At 48.0% G+C, this 18655-nt stretch overlaps 2 protein-coding genes across 6 annotated transcripts in view; one reads left to right on the forward strand and one right to left on the reverse strand.

Moving 5' to 3' along the window:
* The window catches only part of Larp1 (La ribonucleoprotein domain family, member 1), an 88617-nt gene extending 74548 nt beyond the window's left edge, over positions 1-14069 (forward strand). For all 3 annotated transcript variants that reach the window (XM_017314797.2, NM_028451.1, XM_006534334.3), the window contains exons 10-19: positions 12-181; positions 1732-2124; positions 2818-2941; positions 3037-3242; positions 3660-3766; positions 4615-4766; positions 7502-7646; positions 9089-9198; positions 9296-9423; positions 10594-14069. In XM_017314797.2, the coding sequence (XP_017170286.1) occupies positions 12-181; positions 1732-2124; positions 2818-2941; positions 3037-3242; positions 3660-3766; positions 4615-4766; positions 7502-7646; positions 9089-9198; positions 9296-9423; positions 10594-10800 (1742 nt within the window). In that variant the 3' untranslated portion in view covers positions 10801-14069. The remainder of the gene's footprint in view (positions 1-11; positions 182-1731; positions 2125-2817; positions 2942-3036; positions 3243-3659; positions 3767-4614; positions 4767-7501; positions 7647-9088; positions 9199-9295; positions 9424-10593) is intronic.
* Positions 14070-15716: 1647 nt separating this feature from the next.
* The window catches only part of Gm12248 (predicted gene 12248), a 29515-nt gene continuing 26576 nt past the window's right edge, over positions 15717-18655 (reverse strand). For all 3 annotated transcript variants that reach the window (XM_030246462.1, NM_001378239.1, XM_030246461.1), the window contains 4 exons: positions 18591-18655; positions 18081-18186; positions 17631-17797; positions 15717-16011 (listed from right to left, as the gene is read on the reverse strand). The exon at positions 18591-18655 is cut by the window's right edge and continues 141 nt beyond it. In XM_030246462.1, coding sequence (XP_030102322.1) covers positions 15846-16011; positions 17631-17797; positions 18081-18186; positions 18591-18655 — 504 coding nt within the window. In that variant the 3' untranslated portion in view covers positions 15717-15845. The remainder of the gene's footprint in view (positions 16012-17630; positions 17798-18080; positions 18187-18590) is intronic.

Here is an 18655-nt window from a genome sequence, read left to right on the forward strand (position 1 = left end):
TCTCCCTTCAGAGTCGGCACCTGGCTCTCCCCGTGCAGTCACCCCAGTGCCAACAAAAACAGAGGAGGTCAGCAACCTGAAGACCCTTCCCAAGGGCCTGTCTGCCAGCCTCCCAGATCTGGATTCTGAGAGCTGGATTGAAGTGAAGAAAAGGCCTCGACCCTCACCAGCACGCCCCAAGGTAGGTGAGGCATGGCTTAGTCCTGAGGGTCTAAGCTGAAAACCTAGGTGGTCCTGGGTTTTCTAGTGTAGGGATGCTAATGTCGTCTCTTTTCTATTCTTTGGGAACCATTCTCAGGATACCCAAGTCAGTTCGTGTGTGGCTTTTCCACAAGATAAGGCCATGGGGCTTTGTAGGTGTTTGATTTTTCAGGTCCTTTCCCGGACTCTGGGTAGTGGAGAGGGGTACAAGTTTTCTGTAATGGTGGCAAGTGGCTTTGGGAAGTTGGCAAGGTGTCAGTTTGTCTCAAGATGAATGTGGGAAGGAGTATGCGTTTTGACTAATGGTAGGATCACCACTCTTGAGGTTCTTTGACCTCAAAGTGAAATCACTGGCTCCTTTCTGGACCACATTAATACCTTCTACCTCTGTAGACTCAGCTCCCTCCTCAGAGACCTTTGGTCTGGGCCTTGTAGAGCCTTGTAGAGCGGCCTCAGCGCTTACCTTGGTGCTTGTGTTCTGTATAATTCTGTGCTTCTGTAGGTGTTTTACCCATATGACTGGCTCTCCCATCTCCTTTCCTTCCTGTGTCTGCTCATTCCCAGAATATGTTCACTGTTCTTGGCCTCAGCCAAGAGAAATGTAGCACCTTCCAAGGCCCAGGCATGCAATTAACTGCACAAGCTCTGGGAAAGATGGGAGGGAGTCAAGGGAGCCCCATTCCTCCTGTATGGTGTATCTTGAACCTTAAAAGAAACGATTTGACGTTTCTGTAGGATATGACCAGTCCATCAGAGGATTGCCTCTTGGATGTGGGAGACATACTTCTGGTGTCAGGCTTATTTGGTGTGTCACCACTAAAATGTTTCAAAAATAAGTGAAAGGCTTTTGGAACAAGTTGTCTTTTTTGCCTAGACCACTCTGCTCTTGCCTTTATCCTTTAGTGACCTGTTCTAGCAGGCTTTTCCTAACATATCCAACTCAGCACAGCACCATTTTTGTGTGTTCCCTAGACCTATTTAGAGCCTTTGTTGAACCACACTACAGATGGCTGCTGTTCATTTTCTCCTTCTGAGCTGTGAAGTTTCTTAAGTACTGGGTCATTCAGGCTTTCATACAGAGCCTGGTACTGTTGTAGGTGCTCACTCATCAGATTGATAAGTGTCTACTGTGGCTGGGACCCAGCGTAAATATTGAAGGTAGTGTAGCAAAGCTGCTTGCCTCGAACTTGTGAGTGCCAGGTTGTTGAGTAGCCAGATGATGGATGGTTCTTGTGCTTTGTGCCTGCCCCCAACAGCCAGTGTGTAAGCTTTGAAGAAAAACAGAAACCGTTATTTGTGAATGAATGTGTGTGACTGTGAATGAAGGAACTGGACTTCTTTGGGGTGATTCTCCATGAAGCTGAGTCTAAAGAGGACACCTGTGATTTGCTAGTGTTGCCAGGGTTACAATTGTGAGGTTTTTGAACTGAGAGGCCAGAGAGCCTCTTTGGGCAGCTAGAAAGCCTGGTTTAGGTCCTCATGTGTTACTATTCCCAGGTCATTCCCCTTTGGTGTCTGTCCCTGTTTCAGAAGCCAGAGGAGCCCAGGTTCTCCCACCCAACTGCTCTGCCTCAGCAGCTTCCCTCCCAGCAGCTGATGTCTAAGGATCAGGATGAGCAAGAAGAACTAGACTTTCTGTTTGACGAGGAGATGGAGCAGATGGATGGGCGGAAGAATACCTTCACTGCCTGGTCTGAAGAGGACTCTGACTATGAAATTGATGACCGGGATGTCAATAAGATCCTCATCGTCACTCAAACACCACCTTACATGCGTCGCCACCCTGGAGGAGACCGTACAGGCAACCACACTTCGCGTGCCAAGATGAGTGCTGAACTGGCCAAGGTCATTAATGATGGACTCTTCTACTATGAACAAGACCTGTGGACTGAGAAGTTTGAGCCTGAGTATTCACAGATCAAGGTGAGACTCAAGCATAGCTTTGAGCTAGCTAGGGCCTAGGGTTCTTGTAACATAGAGAAGAGGAAGGCTGATTTGCCATGTGACTCTGGGCAGGTACCTCTGCCTATTGCCTTTTGTCTTTATGGATGAGGGCGTGGTTGATGATTGTCACCTTGCCACCTTGGCAAGAGAAAATGTATTTGTATACAGTGTAAAGAGCATGTGGGATGACTGACTGACCTATCTAACCACTCATGTTTGTCACACAGTTGGCTAGAGCCTTGTGGAAGATAAAATAAAGATTGCACTATTATCTTTAAAAAGGTCTTAAGAACCCTTCTTAGTGGAAAATGGAGAAAAAAGAGGCACTTCGGGAGACATTTCTTGTCAGTTTTTGGAGTAGCTGTGTTTGGTGCTGGGTGGGCCTAAAGGTGAACATGTGCAACGAACAAGCAGCAGTGTAGGAAAAAACTCAGGATGGGCAGTCTGCAGCAAGTTCCTTGGTGGTTGTTGCCCAAATGGTCCCCTGCCAGGGAAGAGGAGCATGGTCAGCACTAAGTGAGATCAGTACCTGGGCTGAGAGATGGTAGTGGAGACTAGAATCCTGTGTGTTTGGATGGGGAAGCTATTCTCACCAGTTTCCTGCCAGTCTTGATTCCTGAGCAGCCAGAGCATCTTGCTGACTAACAGCTTCCCACTACCTCACATCTGCAGCAAGAAGTGGAAAACTTCAAGAAAGTGAATATGATTAGTCGGGAACAGTTTGACACTCTGACCCCTGAGCCCCCTGTGGATCCTAACCAGGAGGTTCCTCCTGGGCCACCTCGGTTCCAACAAGGTGAGGGGACGGGCACCTACAACCCAGTGTGGGTGAGAGGTATTAAGCTCTAGCCAAAAATTTCCCTGCACATTGACCCTACTCTGCCTCTGCAGTTCCTACTGATGCCCTGGCCAACAAGCTGTTTGGTGCTCCCGAGCCATCTACCATTGCCCGTTCTCTACCAACCACTGTCCCAGAGTCTCCAAACTACCGAAATGCCAGGACTCCCCGCACACCCCGGACCCCCCAGCTCAAAGACTCTAGTCAGACACCACGGTTTTACCCTGTGGTGAAAGAAGGACGGACCCTAGATGCCAAGGTGAGGTGGTCAGCTGGGTGGAGTCTTGCATATTTTACTGCCTGGTCTGAGCCAACAAAGGGCCAGGATCCCCTCAGGCAGCATCCTTAGGCTGAGAGCTCATAAAGTAGACTTGAGTATAGGCATGGCCTACAGAGGCTGAAGGAGTGCAGACCAGATGAGAGACCTCAGGCACATTTTCCTGCTTCTCCGTCTCACCTGTGAGATAATTGGAAATTTCTTTCATCAGGTTGGGGGTGTAATATTAGTGGTATTGCCCTTGTCTAGTGCACAAAGCCTTGTGTTCAACCTCCAGTTGTACCCAAATAAGAAAATGCCTTTGTAAAATGGGATGTACCATTTGCATACTAAGGGCGGCTTGATATACATCAGCATAATAGATGTATAAGATAACTAATTCTGGTTTCATCTTTACAGATGCCTCGAAAAAGAAAGACAAGGCACAGCTCGAACCCCCCCTTGGAAAGTCATGTGGGCTGGGTGATGGATTCTCGGGAGCACAGGCCCAGGACTGCTTCTATTAGGTACTGTGGCCAGGGCATTCAGGCTGCCTGTGGCACATGACACTTACCACCTGAATCTAAATCCATACAACAGTGTGGGAAGCGTAGCCTAAGGTCTGGGAACTGGAGGCTTCTTGTGTTTTGTTCTTTTTCTTTTATTTTTAGAAAGGTGACCTGGAGCTGTTATGTAGACCAGCCTCCCTTGAACACACAGAGATTCATCTGCTCACTAGTCTCTCTAGTGCTGAGAGTAAAGCATGGCTACCATACCTGGCTGTCCATAGATTCCCACCATGTCTGGCTGTAAAGACATGCAGTCATAGCCACACAGAACCCAATTTGAGGTTACTTGGGCAGTGAAACTCTGCTAGTTAGACCCTGTGGACTCAGGTGCTCAGTGGTAGTTGCACATCTGCCAAGACTGGGTTCTGACCCCAGCACCATAGCTCACTGACTCAACTACTAACTGTGGGACTCAGATACTTCTTACATTTAATTTTGCCAAATCTACTTTAAAACACGTCACCAGTCTGTGAACTCAGCTTCCCACAAAGATGGCAGATATTAGGAAGAAGTAAGAATTGAGGAAAATACACATAGATTAACACATGGTGATTGATTAAAGACAGAATAATATTGTGAGTTTCTTTTGGCAGTTATATCTCTGCCACCCCTGAACCAGTGGCCCAGGTGTGAGCCTCAGTGACCTCAGAACTCTCCAAAATGTCACTGTACAGCTGTTGCCTATAGGTTAAGGCCAGTGTAGTACAAGACTGCACCCTGGCTGGTACGTTAGAGGAACCTCTCCTACCTGATAGTAGGGCAGAGTGGGTGACTGGTGACAACAATCACTCTTCTGGCTTCCGTAGCTCCAGTCCTTCAGAGGGAACACCTGCAGTCGGCAGCTATGGCTGTACCCCTCAGTCACTGCCCAAGTTCCAGCATCCTTCCCATGAGCTGCTCAAGGAAAATGGCTTCACACAACACGTCTACCACAAGTATCGGAGGCGCTGCCTTAATGGTAAGTGCTAGTTCATTTGAAAGCTAGTAAGGACCTTGGCCATTGCTTAGGGACCCACCCATCGTGAGTTTAAAGGCTAGAGGGTGTGTTGCTGGCAGCAGTTGACTTTTTCTTGACTCTCGCAGCTTTTCTTGGTTCTCACAGCTGTAGTCACACCATTCTAGAAACTGGATAGGAGGGTCTTAAGTTATAGCCCAGACTGGCTCCATAGAGAAATTCAAACTTAAGAACTACTGATGTGGGGGCTGGGAAGATGGTTCAACTGTTAAGAGCACTGACTGCTCTTCCAGAGGTCCTGAGCTCAATTCCCAGCAAACCACATGGTGGCTCACAACCATATGTAATGGGATCTGATGCCCTCTTCTGGTATGTCTGAAGACAGAGACCGTGTATGCATATACATAAAATAAATAATACTTTAAAAAGAAAGAACTGGGCTGGTGAGATGGCTCAGCGGATCGTCTGAAGGTCCTGAGTTCAAATCCCAACAACCACCCACAACAAGATCTGATGCCTTCTTCTGGTGCGTCTGAAGACAGCTACAGTGTACTTATATATAATAATAAATATATCTTTGGGCCTGAGTGAGCAGAGTTGACCAGAGCAAGCGGGGCTGAGCAGAGCGAGCAGAGGTCCTAAAATTCAATTCCCAACAACCACGTGAAGGCTCACAACCATCTGTACAGCTACATATATATGTACATAAAATAAATAAATCTTTTTTTAAAAGGAAGGAAAGAACTACTGATGTTAGATTTATGTGAGATAGTTTTTAAATGCAGGAAGCTAAGGGATTATAGTGCCCAGCCTTACTGTTCTATACCCATTAGTATAGGAAATGCCAATTTTTGCTAATTTCTCACAAGATTGCTGGGAAAACTGTTGCCAGAATAAGCATGTTTCCCAGACATCTTCAGGTTTGGGCTAAGGCTGTGTAGAGCTTTCTAGGTAAGAGCTTTGGAATCTAGGCAACTTTCCTTCCCCCTTCCCTCCTCTCCCCTCCCCCCTCTCTCTCGTTTTTCGAGACAGGGTTTCTCTGTGTAGCGCTAGCTGCTCTGGAACTCACTCTGTAGACCAGGCTGGCCTTGAACTCAGAAATCCGCCTGCTTCTGCCTTCCGAGTGTGCCACCACTGCCTGGTGAAAACTTTTTCTTTTGAAGAGGTTGTAGGAAGAGAAGAATCTGTGACAAACTCTGTCACCTATGAAGCCTGCTTGTTACTGGCCTTATTCTAGAAGACAGTAGGAGGTAGCCTTGGGTGTAGAGTATCTGGTCACATGAGATGTCTTAAAGGTGTAGGACTTAGGTTGTTGAGGGGATATGCAGGTCAGTGTGTTACCACTTAGTAGCCTGGTACCTGCTTTAGTATTTCCTTAAACTAGAAGGGAGTTGGGGGGGGGGGGCTGGGGAAAGTGTAGCATAATCAGTACAGAATCGAGCAGTGTTGGGAGCCTCTGGAAGAAACTGGAGTTTTCTGCTGTGGTGGCACTGTAGTATGTCTCTGTCTTAATAACTTTTCTATTCCTGTGAGGAGACACTGTGATCAAAGTGACTTAGAGAAAGACAAGTTTACTGGGGGCCTGTGGTTTCAGAAGGTGAAGCATGGTGGCAGATATGACACTGGAGCAGTAGCTGAGAGCTCACAATCAGGAGGGGGAACAGAGAGAAGGCGAATGCATCCCCAGTTACACCCTTCCTCCCACAGGTCGCACTTCCTAAGCCTTCCCAAAAAGTTCCACTACCTGGAGACCCAAGTATTCAAACATAGGAGGGTGGGTTTAGGCCTCATTCTCACTCAAACCTCCAGAGTTCCGAACTTGAGCATGGGCCTTTGTTTTCTCCACTGCGTACAGACTTGCTTTCTCATTACACAGGCCATCCTGGTTCTGCACGTCCTTGTCTGTGTTGCTCATGGTGTCTGTTCAGATTCTTTTTAGTTGGCTTATTGTCAGGTCACTCTATAGTAGGAGTTTGGGGACAGGAGATTCTTTTTTTTAAAATATATTCTGAGTCAGGATTTAAATATATTCTTGAGGCAGGGTCTCACAGCTTTGACTATCCCAGCTGGCTGGTAAGCTCCAGGGATCTGCCTGTGCATATTGTTCAGGCTAGCCTTTATCTTTCTGTTAGTTAAGTCTGGCCTTGAACTGCTGTCTCTGTCTCCCAACTGCTGTAATTTATGTATATGAGTATTTTACACGCGTTTACATTTATGTACCATGTATATGCATGGTGCTGATGGAGGCCAAAACAGGCTGTTGAATCTCTTTGAACTAGAATTATAGGCAGTTGTGAGCCACCACCATGTAAGTGCTGGAACTATGTGGGTGGATCCTCAGCAAGAGCAACCAGTGCTTTTAATTGCTGAGCCATTTCTCCTTACTTACATGTTAACATGCTATACTTGCTAAAACTGATTAATTTGACAAAAAGTGACTTGTTTATACTTCAGCAGTATTCTGCCAGTTCCTTTAAGTCAGCAGTTTTCAACCTGTGGATCTCTACCCCTTTAGGAGTTTTGTATCAGATATTTATATTATGATTCATAGCAGCAACAACAAAAAATGATGTCCTGGTTGGGGGTTACCATAACATGACCAGTATAAAAGGGTCTCAGCATTAGGAAGGTTGAGAACCACTGCTTTAAGTGATAGCAGGTGAGACTGGGAGCTAAACAAATGGCTAGATTAGAGGATAGGACAGCGTGGCCTCACCCTCTCCTGTTTTTCCCATCAGAGCGGAAGCGCTTGGGCATTGGCCAGTCTCAGGAGATGAACACCCTCTTCCGCTTTTGGTCCTTCTTCCTCCGAGATCACTTCAATAAAAAGATGTATGAAGAGTTCAAGCAGCTCGCACTGGAGGATGCCAAAGAAGGCTACAGGTGAGTGAGCCAGGGGCTCTAGTTAGGGCCCAGTGAGTCAGCTGCCAGAGCTGAAATTGAAGTTTTAAAGATGAGCAAGGTATTGACACGAGTTTAAAAGTTTATGTGGTGGTTTGTACAGGCAGTTCTCCTTTGTTCTTTGTCTCTTTGCTTCTTGCTCTGTTCGTTGTACCTTTATGTCACCAGCAAATCTACTGGGGAGAGGGGGTTAGATATGCCTCTCATCTCCACCCACCCCCCCAAACAGAATTTCTCTGTGTAGCCCTGGTTTCCCTGGACCTCTATCTGTAGATCAGGCTGACATCAACCTCCTAGATCTGTGTCTTCCTCTGCTTCTTGAGTACTGGGATTAAAGGCATTTGCCACTGACACTACCAGGGGGCAAATAACAACACCCACACCCCCACACCCCCCGCCCCGAGACAGGGTTTCTCAATGTTAGGTGTGCCTGTTCTGGAACTCACTCTAGAACAGGCTGCCTTCACATTCAGAGATCTGCCTCCCAGTGTTGGGATTAAAGGCCAATTAATTGTTAAAAGTTATTTTAACAATGTAATAAGCCTATTGCAACAGTTCCAGAATTTTTCTAAACAACTTCTTTGCAAGAGGGTGTTTGTTTGTTTGGTTTTTCCCAAGACAGGGTTTCTCTGTATAGCCCTGGCTGTCCTGGAACTCACTCAGTAGACCAGGCTGGCCTCAAACTCAGAAATCCGCCTGCCTCTGCCTCCCGAGTACTGGGATTAAAGGCGTGTGCCACCACACCCGGCTTCTAGAGTTTTGTATTTTGTTTGATTGTGAATACTTTTTTTTTTTTAAGATTTATTTAGTTTAAGTACACTGTAGCTATCTTCAGACACACCAGAAGAGGGCATCAGATCCCGTTACAGATGGTATTGAGCTCACAACCATCTGTAATGAGATCTGATGCCCTCTTCTGGAGTGTCTGAAGACAGCTATATAGTGTAATTACATATAATAAATAAATCTTTAAAAATATAAATACTTTTGGTTGTTTCTTTAGTATCACGTTCCTAGTGGTAAACTTTCTGACTAAGGTAGATGAACAAACCTGCTGATAGGTGTAGATCAGAGAGCTGGTGTAGGAATGAGTGTTTTCCTGAAATGGATAGACGGGAGGTGATTTTGTCTTCATGTACTTACTGTAAGGTCTGTTAGGAAAACTTCACTGCTTTTGGAGTAAAACGCTGCAGTTAAAAGGCAGAGAGCAGATCAAGGTGGGCAGAATTGGCTGAGCCCTGCGACTAAACAGCTCTTCAGGGTTGGTATTACTGCTGCTGCCCATTCTGCAGTGGACATGCCATGTTTCCAGTCCAGGAACTGTCTTAACTGTTCCAGAGTTTCTTTGCTAGGCCAGCAACCCACCCTCCCCATGCCATTCAAGTGAGTACTGTGCCAACTTCAACATTTCCTACCCTCCACAGGTACGGTTTGGAGTGCCTTTTTCGATACTACAGTTATGGTCTAGAGAAAAAGTTCCGGCTGGACATATTCAAGGATTTCCAGGAGGAGACAGTGAAGGACTATGAGGCTGGTAAGAGTGTCAGAGCTGCGGGAGCCCTCCTGGGCTTTGCTGTGTTAGACCCCATCCCTCTCTCTTCATCATAGCCCACCTACCTGTTTTCTTATAGGCCAGCTCTATGGATTGGAGAAGTTCTGGGCCTTCTTGAAATACTCCAAAGCCAAAAATTTGGACATTGACCCCAAACTGCAAGAATACCTCGGCAAATTCCGCCGCTTAGAAGACTTCCGAGTGGACGTGAGTGAAAGTCTCTCCTGACTCCTAACTGTCCTGTAAAGAGAGCATCCCTCTCCTGTCTGTGACGTACACGTGACAGTGGACAGCAGCAGGTGCTCACTAGAGTTGTTCCCAGCCTCCCTCCTATTGTCACAGCCTACCTGCTTATCCAGGCCCACTACTACTAGTTTGTGTCAGGATCAGGACCAGCTACTCTGATAAATATACTTGTTCCTTCTGGGAAAAGAAATTTGTAAATTAATTTTCAGTCCTCCGTTGTCGAGAGCAGTGCCTAAACAGTGACACCCTGTGGTGAGTCTGAATAGTGCTGTGCGTGTGTCAACGGCTGCCTCTAAAGGCGGCTTCATTGACTCATCTTTGTGTCTGTGCAAAGTACTTCAAGTGAGATTTTCCTTCAAGAAGTCTGTGGTATTGGGGGTTTACCTCAATGGTAAGATACATGTATAACCCATTGAAGGCCCTGGTTTTAATGACCAGCACCAAAGAAGGCAGAAAGGCTTTTAACCAAAAAGTTTGTAATGAGCAGACTCTGATACTCAGGCTGTTCTCTTGAGAACATGTAACAGAAAAGTGATAGGTTTAGGTAAGGATCAGCGGTCGTCCTAAGTTATTGTAGAACTGACCCTTCCTGGTGCCCAGACTGTGAGCACACTCTTGTAGGTAAGAGTGTCATCAGTTTACATACCTGTAAACTGGGCTTGTTCTTAACTACTCTGGGGAGGAGATGTGTGCTAAGGACCAATGGCTGGAACTTAGTACCTGGAAAATAGTTTGGGTGGCATTTGGTGATAGTAGGGCAAGCTGAATCACAGTCTTCATTGTTGGCTCACGGGCCTGGTGAAGGCTGGAATAAGACAGTTCCCTGTGGAGCCAATACATGCACCATGTAGCATTCCACACACCACAGGTCTTTTCCTAAGAGACCCTTTGTAGAAGGGGACAAAAATTTATAGGGTCAAACTCTGGTCTTTAAGGATATGGACCTAAATATAGGAAGCCTTTGACAAATTATGTGTTTGGTCCGTTTCCTTATTTCTGGTACTGTCCACATGAAAGGACAGGATGTAAATCAAACCATTGTCCTCATTTGGAGATGGAACGGAGACCTGATTGGTTCTGGAAAGTGGTGTGGCTAGTGTTCTCTGACCACTTGTGACTCCTCTGTTACAGCCCCCCATGGGCGAGGAAGGCAACCACAAGCGACACCCAGTGGTAGCAGGAGGCAGCGGAGAGGGCAGGAAGCGGTGCCCTTCCCAGTCTTCCAGCAGGCCTGCCACTGGGATCAGCCAACCCCCTACGACACCTACTGGCCAGGCCACTCGAGAAGATGCCAAATGGACAAGCCAGCACTCGGACACACTGACTTTGCGAAAGTGAATGGCCTGAAGCCCCCTGGGGTTTGTGATAGAGGGGTGGGGTGGTTGAGGATCTGTGGGGTGCCCAGAAGAGCGAACAAGAGAAGGGACAGACCTAGAGTACTAAGAATGGGCCTTTGCGCTAAGTAGCAGTGTATACCATTTGGGCTATTAGCGGTGCTCCTGGGCAGGAGCCTCCAAGTACCCCATCCCTCCTGTCACCATGACTTCCATCATAACTTCTAAGGGGGGAGGGGAAGGGGGGAGATTTTATATATATATATATATATATATACATATATATATATCAAGTTTTAAATTATTGATAGTTTGTCTGGATTACCAAAATCACTCTTTAGCCCTTCCTGCGGCTATTATGCCGACCTGTCTCCCCTGCCTCTTCCCGCTTCCCTCAAGCCAACTATGCAGCCCACCAGAAGGCTCTGGCGGTGCCCATGGGCCCCAGAAGCACCAGCCCCTTGATCACCTGGGGTTTGCCATCACCGTGTCCCTGCTGTTCCACATGCCCTTCTGCCACCTCTGGGGGAAGGAAACCAAAGGATCTCAGTGGGGGTGGGAGCTTCAGCCTCTCCCCTCGCCCCCTCGCCCCACCCCAGAGACGCTGCTCACACCAGAAGAGACTATTGAAAGATGATTCATTTTATTTTTTCTCTGACCTTTCCATCCTTGGGAAAACAGAAAAACAAAACAAAAAAACAAAAAAAAAACAAAAACGAAAATAAAAAAGAAAGAAAGAAGAAAGAAAAAAAAAAGACAAAATCGACCACTTTAAAAAAAAAAAAAAGACAAAAAACCAGAGCCCACCTACTCCATAGAAAGTGATGTCTTTCCCCCTCCTTGGAATTTTTCTTCTGTTCTGTTTTTGGAAATAATATTTTTTTAAAAGTTGCCTTATTGTGGAGCGGGAACCTGAACTAATGCCCAAATGCCTGTTTTCCTTGAGCCTCCGGAAGAGCTCCACCTGCCCGGGATGTCCCTGGACTTGGACTGACTAGAACTTTCCTCGAGACTGAGTTGCATGTACGGGGCCTCCTACCTGGAGGCAAGAGTTGGGGCAGTTCTATCAGAGCTGTGCCCAGGACACCCCTGCTGTTGCATTGTCTGAAGCCAATGTCCTGTGTCTGCACACTGTTGCCACTGTCCTTGTTGTGCTTGCTGTCGCCTCTCCAGGCCCACTCAGCTCTGCTCCGCCCCGCCCCGCCCAGCCAAGCCCTGGGAAACCCCAAGGCCAAGTTTGCTTCAGACTGTTGTAAACATAATTGGTCTTGCCTGGTACACACTTGTCCTCAGTGTGCACATCTCCCCAACTCCAGAACAAGGGGTTGAACACCCACTGATGTCCACAGCTTAGGTCTGTGTCTAACCTTAACGACCTTTGACCTCAAGGAGGTGGAGAAAAGGTACCATTCTCTAAGGGTCTGGTGTTGTCTTTCCATCTTATTACCACCACCCCCTGCAAGCCATCTCTGCCCACCCTCTCATTGGCCCTGCCTGGGATCAAGGGGGTGAGAGGAACCAAGGGCTGGGGAATCCTACCGTTTGGTGAAGCCCCATGGCAGGAAGGTATATGTGGACATAGAGTATACCTGACTTCTCTTCAAAAGCCAGACTGCCTGAGCTGCACTTGAGATGCCAGAGGAGTGGCTGGAGGCTGCTGTCACCAGGAGCTGAGGAGGGTAATGAAGGACTGAGCACACAGGCTGGGAGACTTCATGCTAACCCTACACTTGGACCTAGGTGGCACAAGGGGGTGTGGTCTTTTTGCTAGCTTAACTGAAATTTGTGTGACCCTCCTCATCGCCCAGTTCCTCTATTGTCCCAAAAGTTGGGACTGGGACACAGCATCCCAGGCTGACAAGAGCTTGCCTTCTGTCTTTGGGCACCTTGTTACTTTGAGCTCATGCCTTGCCCCACTCTGTCCTCCCGGTGCTTAGGATGTGGGAATCCCTTGTCAGCTCCTGTGACTCACTTGTCGCAAACAAATAAGGGAACAGGATCATCTGCTGCTGGGATCTGAGGCCTTCTCCTAAGTCTGGTACCTGCCCTATGGTGCACCTTCACCAAACAGTGGGCTCCCTGCTTCCCTTTCTCCTCTCCTCTCCTCACTCAGCCCTCTACTGTATATCCAGCACCACAGAACCTCAGGGCTTGAGGCCCAGCATCAGGGAAGGTGGTTTCCATCTAGGCTATCCAGACTAGGGTTGCCATTCTCTCCCAGATCCTCCCAGACCCTCTGAGGGAAGAAGCCCCTCTGGGGTGGGAAGGCAAGGCTATCATCTCAACACAGGCTGAGGAGGGGTGGGAGTGTGTGTGTGTGTGTGTGTGTGTGTGTGTGTGTGTGTATTTTTTGTGACATGTTAAGAGTTGATGTTGCGGAGTAGTTTACATCTTCACCTTCTGAAGACACTTGAATTTAGGACCGATGTATCTGTGACAAGTATGCCAGGAGTGGGGGTGGGGCACCAGAGCAAGCCACTTCCCCATCACCATCTTCCCATGGAATCCAAGACCTAAGACAGACAGCCTGCCAAATGGAACCGCCTTCATCCTCTGCCTGTGCAGGGTTAGACATCCACCTGGCCCCAGCAAGGGGCAGATGGTGGTTTGCAAACCTGTGAGCCTCAGAGCAGATTTGCTACTCGGAGGGAAGGCTGCCTGGCCCTGCTCCAGCCTGGACCGCAGGTTCAGACAGGTGCTGAGCCCCGGGTCAAGTTGTTCAATGTTTTTGTTCTGTAGCTCCTTCCCACTCCTTTTTGATGACATTTACAAAAGAAGGCAAGCTGCTTGGAAGGTCTGGACATGAGGGAAAGGGCATTGAGGACAAGGCTAATGGTGGGGAGTGCTAGAGGCTTGGGTTCCCCTGTCCCCTGGATGGGACCCCAGAGTCTCTTGTCACAGGGCCCCTAGGTTTTCCCCAGCTCCCACCCTCTCCTCCAGCCATGGTTACGGCAGAGGCAGAAGAAAACTTTGAGCCCAGTTCTCACAGGAAAGGAAAACTCTCATGGGCTTTGCAGAGAAGGTTCCACCTACGCTCATATATTGTCTTTACCATGTGCTAGGATATCACATCAACAGGACAAGAAAAATGTAAAATACTTGAATGAGCTTGTATTATAACATTAATATTATTGAGAGTGTCTGCTTCCCAGGCTGAAGTGATTCATTCATTATTCTGGTCCTGCTCTAGTCCTTTGTAATTGGTGGTAATTATTATGCTTTTCTTTTTAATACAAAAAAAATGTATAAAAATAAAAACTTGAAAAGGCAAAACACTGGCTGGTCTCCCATCTGGGACACTACTGTTGGGTGTGACAGAGAAGCCTGGTGTGTATCCCCAGATGGAGGTTCCCACCCCCTACATGAGCATGACTAGAGTACATTCTCTTAAGAGCCTTTGGCTCCTGGGCATCTGCCTGAGACAGTGCCCTTGGTGCTGCGAGTGAGTTTGGGTGCTTGGCCAATCTTGAACAACCTGGACCCTGCATGCTGTAAAGCTTGAGAAAGGGTGGAGTTGGGTTTTCACTCCCCAGGTTTTATATTTATATATGTAAGAATTGCTTATGTAGAGTTTACTTTCCTCCAAGACCATCACTTGGTAGCTTCTTACTGTTGGGTGATAGGAGGTAAGCACCAGTGGCCTCTCTTGTGTGAATTGCCAGATGAACCATACCTATCTCAGTCACATTCGTTAGGAGCAGCTGTGTCAGTTGCTCCCCGGTTGTGGGTGGTCTTAGTTCCCAAGCGTTGGGAATGGGGGCAGCAGCAACACAGATCTACTGGATTTAAGTGGAGGCTTTGTTTGTGAGGAGGCATTAAGGCCTCATTCACCAATGTTAGTGCCTTTAGGGGCAGGCCACGTACCAGGAAAGTACTGCACAGTGCTCATATAAAGAAGGGGAGAGCTACCAACCAGTGATGGTGGTAGTGTTGGGGGTAGGTTGATACTTGAAGGAATCTAAGGGCACAGGTCGTCACCAAGGTCAGGGGACACTGGGACTGACTGCAAGGTGCTCAGTTGCCAGCTATCCCATCAGACCTTGAGGACTTGCTCTGTTGTCCACGTTGGCTCTGAACTGGGCCTAAACCACAGCAGCTGGGACTACAGTGCAAACCACTGCACCAAGCTGTTCTATATAAGCAACAACGGTGTTTTCTTGATTAACCTTGAACTAAAGATCAAAAGTTGTGCTGAAATGTAGTAAATGGTCATGTTGGCAGCTACCAGTGTGGGGCCTGGTAAAGTTTTCCTAGAGAAAGCCTCCTGCTAGATTACTTCTTATTTATCTGCAACAGATGGTCTGCTCTTTGGTTATGTTTTCTGAGGCTCCTTGTTGGGGTAGAAGACTGGTTTGGGTTTAGAGAGTAACTGACCTTGGTCCTCCCTAACATGAACAACCCCTGGGCCTGAGCCCCAGTTTGCACATAGGGTAAGGCACACGATTTGGGGTACATGTCATAATAACAGGCGCCTGTCGTCTGTCAATATTCCTTCTAAAGGGACTTGTGTTTGTGGGTAGCAAAAGTAAGCCAAGCTTCCTTGGTGGGAAGCAGGGACCACATCTAGCCTGTGACTATTCCAGGGACCCTGGCAACAGCCACCCCATTATCCTACCTAGACCACAGGGGAGTGGAGCAGAGGACTAGGCGGTTCACCCTGGCTGTTAGTGACTTGTCTTGCCTGGCTGGCCTCCAGCCTAAATACTAAGTCCTAAGTGATGCGAGAAATATGTTGGGGGAAGCTGGGATCCTATCATGGCCTTACAGTATGGTGGCCAAAGGAGGCAAATTGTTTTTTTGTTTTGTTTAAGATTTATTTAATTTACGTGAGTACACTATAGCTGTATTAAGACACACCAGAAGAGGGCATCAGATCCCATCACAGATGGTTGTGAGCCACCATGTGGTTGCTGGGAATTGAACTCAGGATCTTTGGAAGAGCAGTCAGTGCTCTTAACCACTGAGCCATCTCTCTAACCCTGGGAGGCAAATTGGTAAGGGTGGGCATGGCCCCCAGGCTGTCTGCTGATGAGGGAAGAGGCCAGATGGTCAAAGTGCACTCCTTGTCTTCTTAGGAGAATCAGGAATGCTTTCTGAGAGCGGGGTGAAGCCCAGCAGGATGACATGCCTCTCATAAGCCTTGGTCTGCTTAAACAAGGTATCAGTTCCATGAAGGTGGTCCATCAACCCCAGTACCCCATAGCACTGGTTAGACCTGAAGGAAGGAAGGAAATGAACCAGCTAACACTGGTGGGAAGCTCTGAGTCGCCCTCATTTCTCAGCACCACCCCCCTTCCCACATATAGCACCACCACGGTGCCCACCTGTACCAGTAGAGGTGTCCTGAAGGGTTCCATTTGATGGTGGCTTAAGGGTTTTAAGACAGTTTTGCCAAACTGAACTAAAACTCGCTACAGCTGGTTTGGAACCCAGCTGGGTGTTTAGTCTGCCCTGCACAATGTTATTGGGAGACCACCTTGTTTTGTAATGGACCACGATCACTTAGCTTCATCGTCCTCTCGAGCAGAATCAGCACGGGAAAGGTTGTTGGCACTACTTCTGCCTCAACTTCCCCAGTGATTGGGTTTTTTGTTTTGGTTCTGGTTTTTTGGTTTTTTTGAGGCAGGGTTTCTCTGTGTAGCCCTGGCTGTTCTGGAACTCACACTGTAGACCAGGCTGGCCTTGAACTCAGAAATCCGCCTGCCTCTGCCTCCCGAGTGCTGGGATCAAAGGCGTGCGCCACCACGCTCGGCTCCCAGTGATAGTTTTTAAAATTGTGAGCCACTATGCGTGATCATTTTTGAACTGGAAGATTGAGCCCTGGGCCTTGCACATTCTAGGCAAGTACCTACCAGCCCTCTTTCTGTGTGAGTGATGACTACAAACACAGATCAGACTGGAGCATCCATGTCCTCCACCACCCCCACACTCCTCTTTCTTCCTGAACCCAGAGGTCACCTTTTTGGCTGAGCTAGTAGCCAGTAAGCACCCGCTCTCCTGTCTCCTTGGTGCTGAGGCAGTTGGTAAGCATGTGAGCAAGGCTGGCATTTATGAGTGCTGAGATCTCACTGTATAGGCCTGGCTGGCCTGGAACTCTCCCAGACAAGGTTAACCTCACACTGAGATCACCCACCAAACTAAGTCCTGGGATTAAAGGCCTGCTGTCATGCCCATATGCAGCAAGCAAGATCTCTCTCTGTGATCTCCCTACCTGCTTTTACTTTCACTGTGTGATTCTGGTGTGCAGAAGTTAAAACTTTGTGCAGACCTAGGCATGTTCAAGTAGGCTGAGGGTCTTGGCTCCCTGTATCAAAAGACATTCGGAGGCAGGACCCCAGGCTGTGTTCTACGGGTATTTCAACTGGTAAGTTTGGAATGGGAACCAAGAACCTGTGTTCTAAGTGCCTGGTGACCCATGAAAAGCCTGAATAAGGCCAATTGCGGTGTGGCACATTACCAGCACTCAGGAGGCAGAGGCAAGCAGATACCTTGAATTTGAGGCCAGCGGGGTCTACATTAAGTTTTAGGACAGCCAGAACTACATAGAGAAACCCTGTCTCAACTAAGAAGATGGTTCAGTGTGGCAGGTTTTTATGCACATGGGTTCTGAGGAGAAGAGTCAAGGCTCCCAAGATCCAGAAGGTCCAGATCCCAAATAAAGATTAAAATCCCCAACTGCAGGGAGAACCTGGTGTCAGGGGAAAAAAGGAAAAGATCAAGGTGGCCCTGTCTAGGCAGCATCTTTCCTGTAGCCAGATGCCTCCCCTGACTGGCCGTTTCAGAGAGATACCACTGTCTCCTGAGACAACTTGAGCAAGGGTGCTGTTAGCTTACTTGAGATGGTGGTAGTCATGGAACTCAGGCGAAGGCAGGAAGGGCAGGTGGTAGCCAGTGTGGTTAATTATGCTGACGATGAGAACCATGGATAACCACACAGTGATGGAGGACAAGTGAGAGCCCATTGCTAGAGGACCCACCAAAACTGGCAACATGTTGGCAACCTGCAAGAAAAAGGATTCCAGGTGGAGAGACCCAGCTGTGCGTTCACTCTGCCCTGCATGATGCTGCAGGGAGACTGCCTTGGTTTGTAATGGGACATGCTCTCTTAGTTAGCTTCACCTTCCTCTTGAGCTGAATCGGGCATAAAAAATGTAATTGGGAGAATATGATAATGCACACTAGGCACCTGGCACAGCCAAGGGGTGGAAGCTATTCAGTGAGAAGAAAGTAACAGGGCAGGGAAACACCCGCCTCTACTTCTGGAGGTTCAGGGGCTGTATTTACCACGTGTTCTGGAGGGTCGGCATAGATTGAGACCACACCAATGGGTGCCGTCCATTCATGATGTTTCTTGTGACTTTTCTTGTACAACATTGGGTGGTGAAAGAGCCTGGAAAGATAATTGATAACTGTCAACTCCCCTTTTCCCTCCATCCCAAGTAGATGATCAGAAAGCGGTGGGAATGTGGTCCCCATCCATCCAAGGTGCTGGCAGCTACTCCTTGCCCTCCTCTAGTCTCATTGTGAGTGATTAGGCTGGCTTAGCATTGCCGGCCAGCTCCAGTGGTGAAGCAAACTGATGCCCAGAAAGGACCAGCAGGAAATGGATGGGAACTGGCCCGCTCTCCCATACATACGGATATTCTATCCCTGGGCATTGTGTCAAGTTGGAGAATCAGTTGTGTCTCTGGCAATTGTTGGGTGGGACTTGAGAACAGAGACCACAGTTCAGTGGCCTCTGCTGACCAGGGAGCTGTCCCAAGGTGGGGCTGACTGTGCCTGTAGGGAGCTCACCGATGTGCGTAGTAGAACAAGATTTCCTGCAAAAGGGTGAAAAAGGCCATCTCCACCAGGAACCA

The sequence above is a fragment of the Mus musculus genome, chromosome 11 (assembly GCF_000001635.26).
Source record: "Mus musculus strain C57BL/6J chromosome 11, GRCm38.p6 C57BL/6J".
Lineage (NCBI taxonomy): Eukaryota > Metazoa > Chordata > Mammalia > Rodentia > Muridae > Mus > Mus musculus.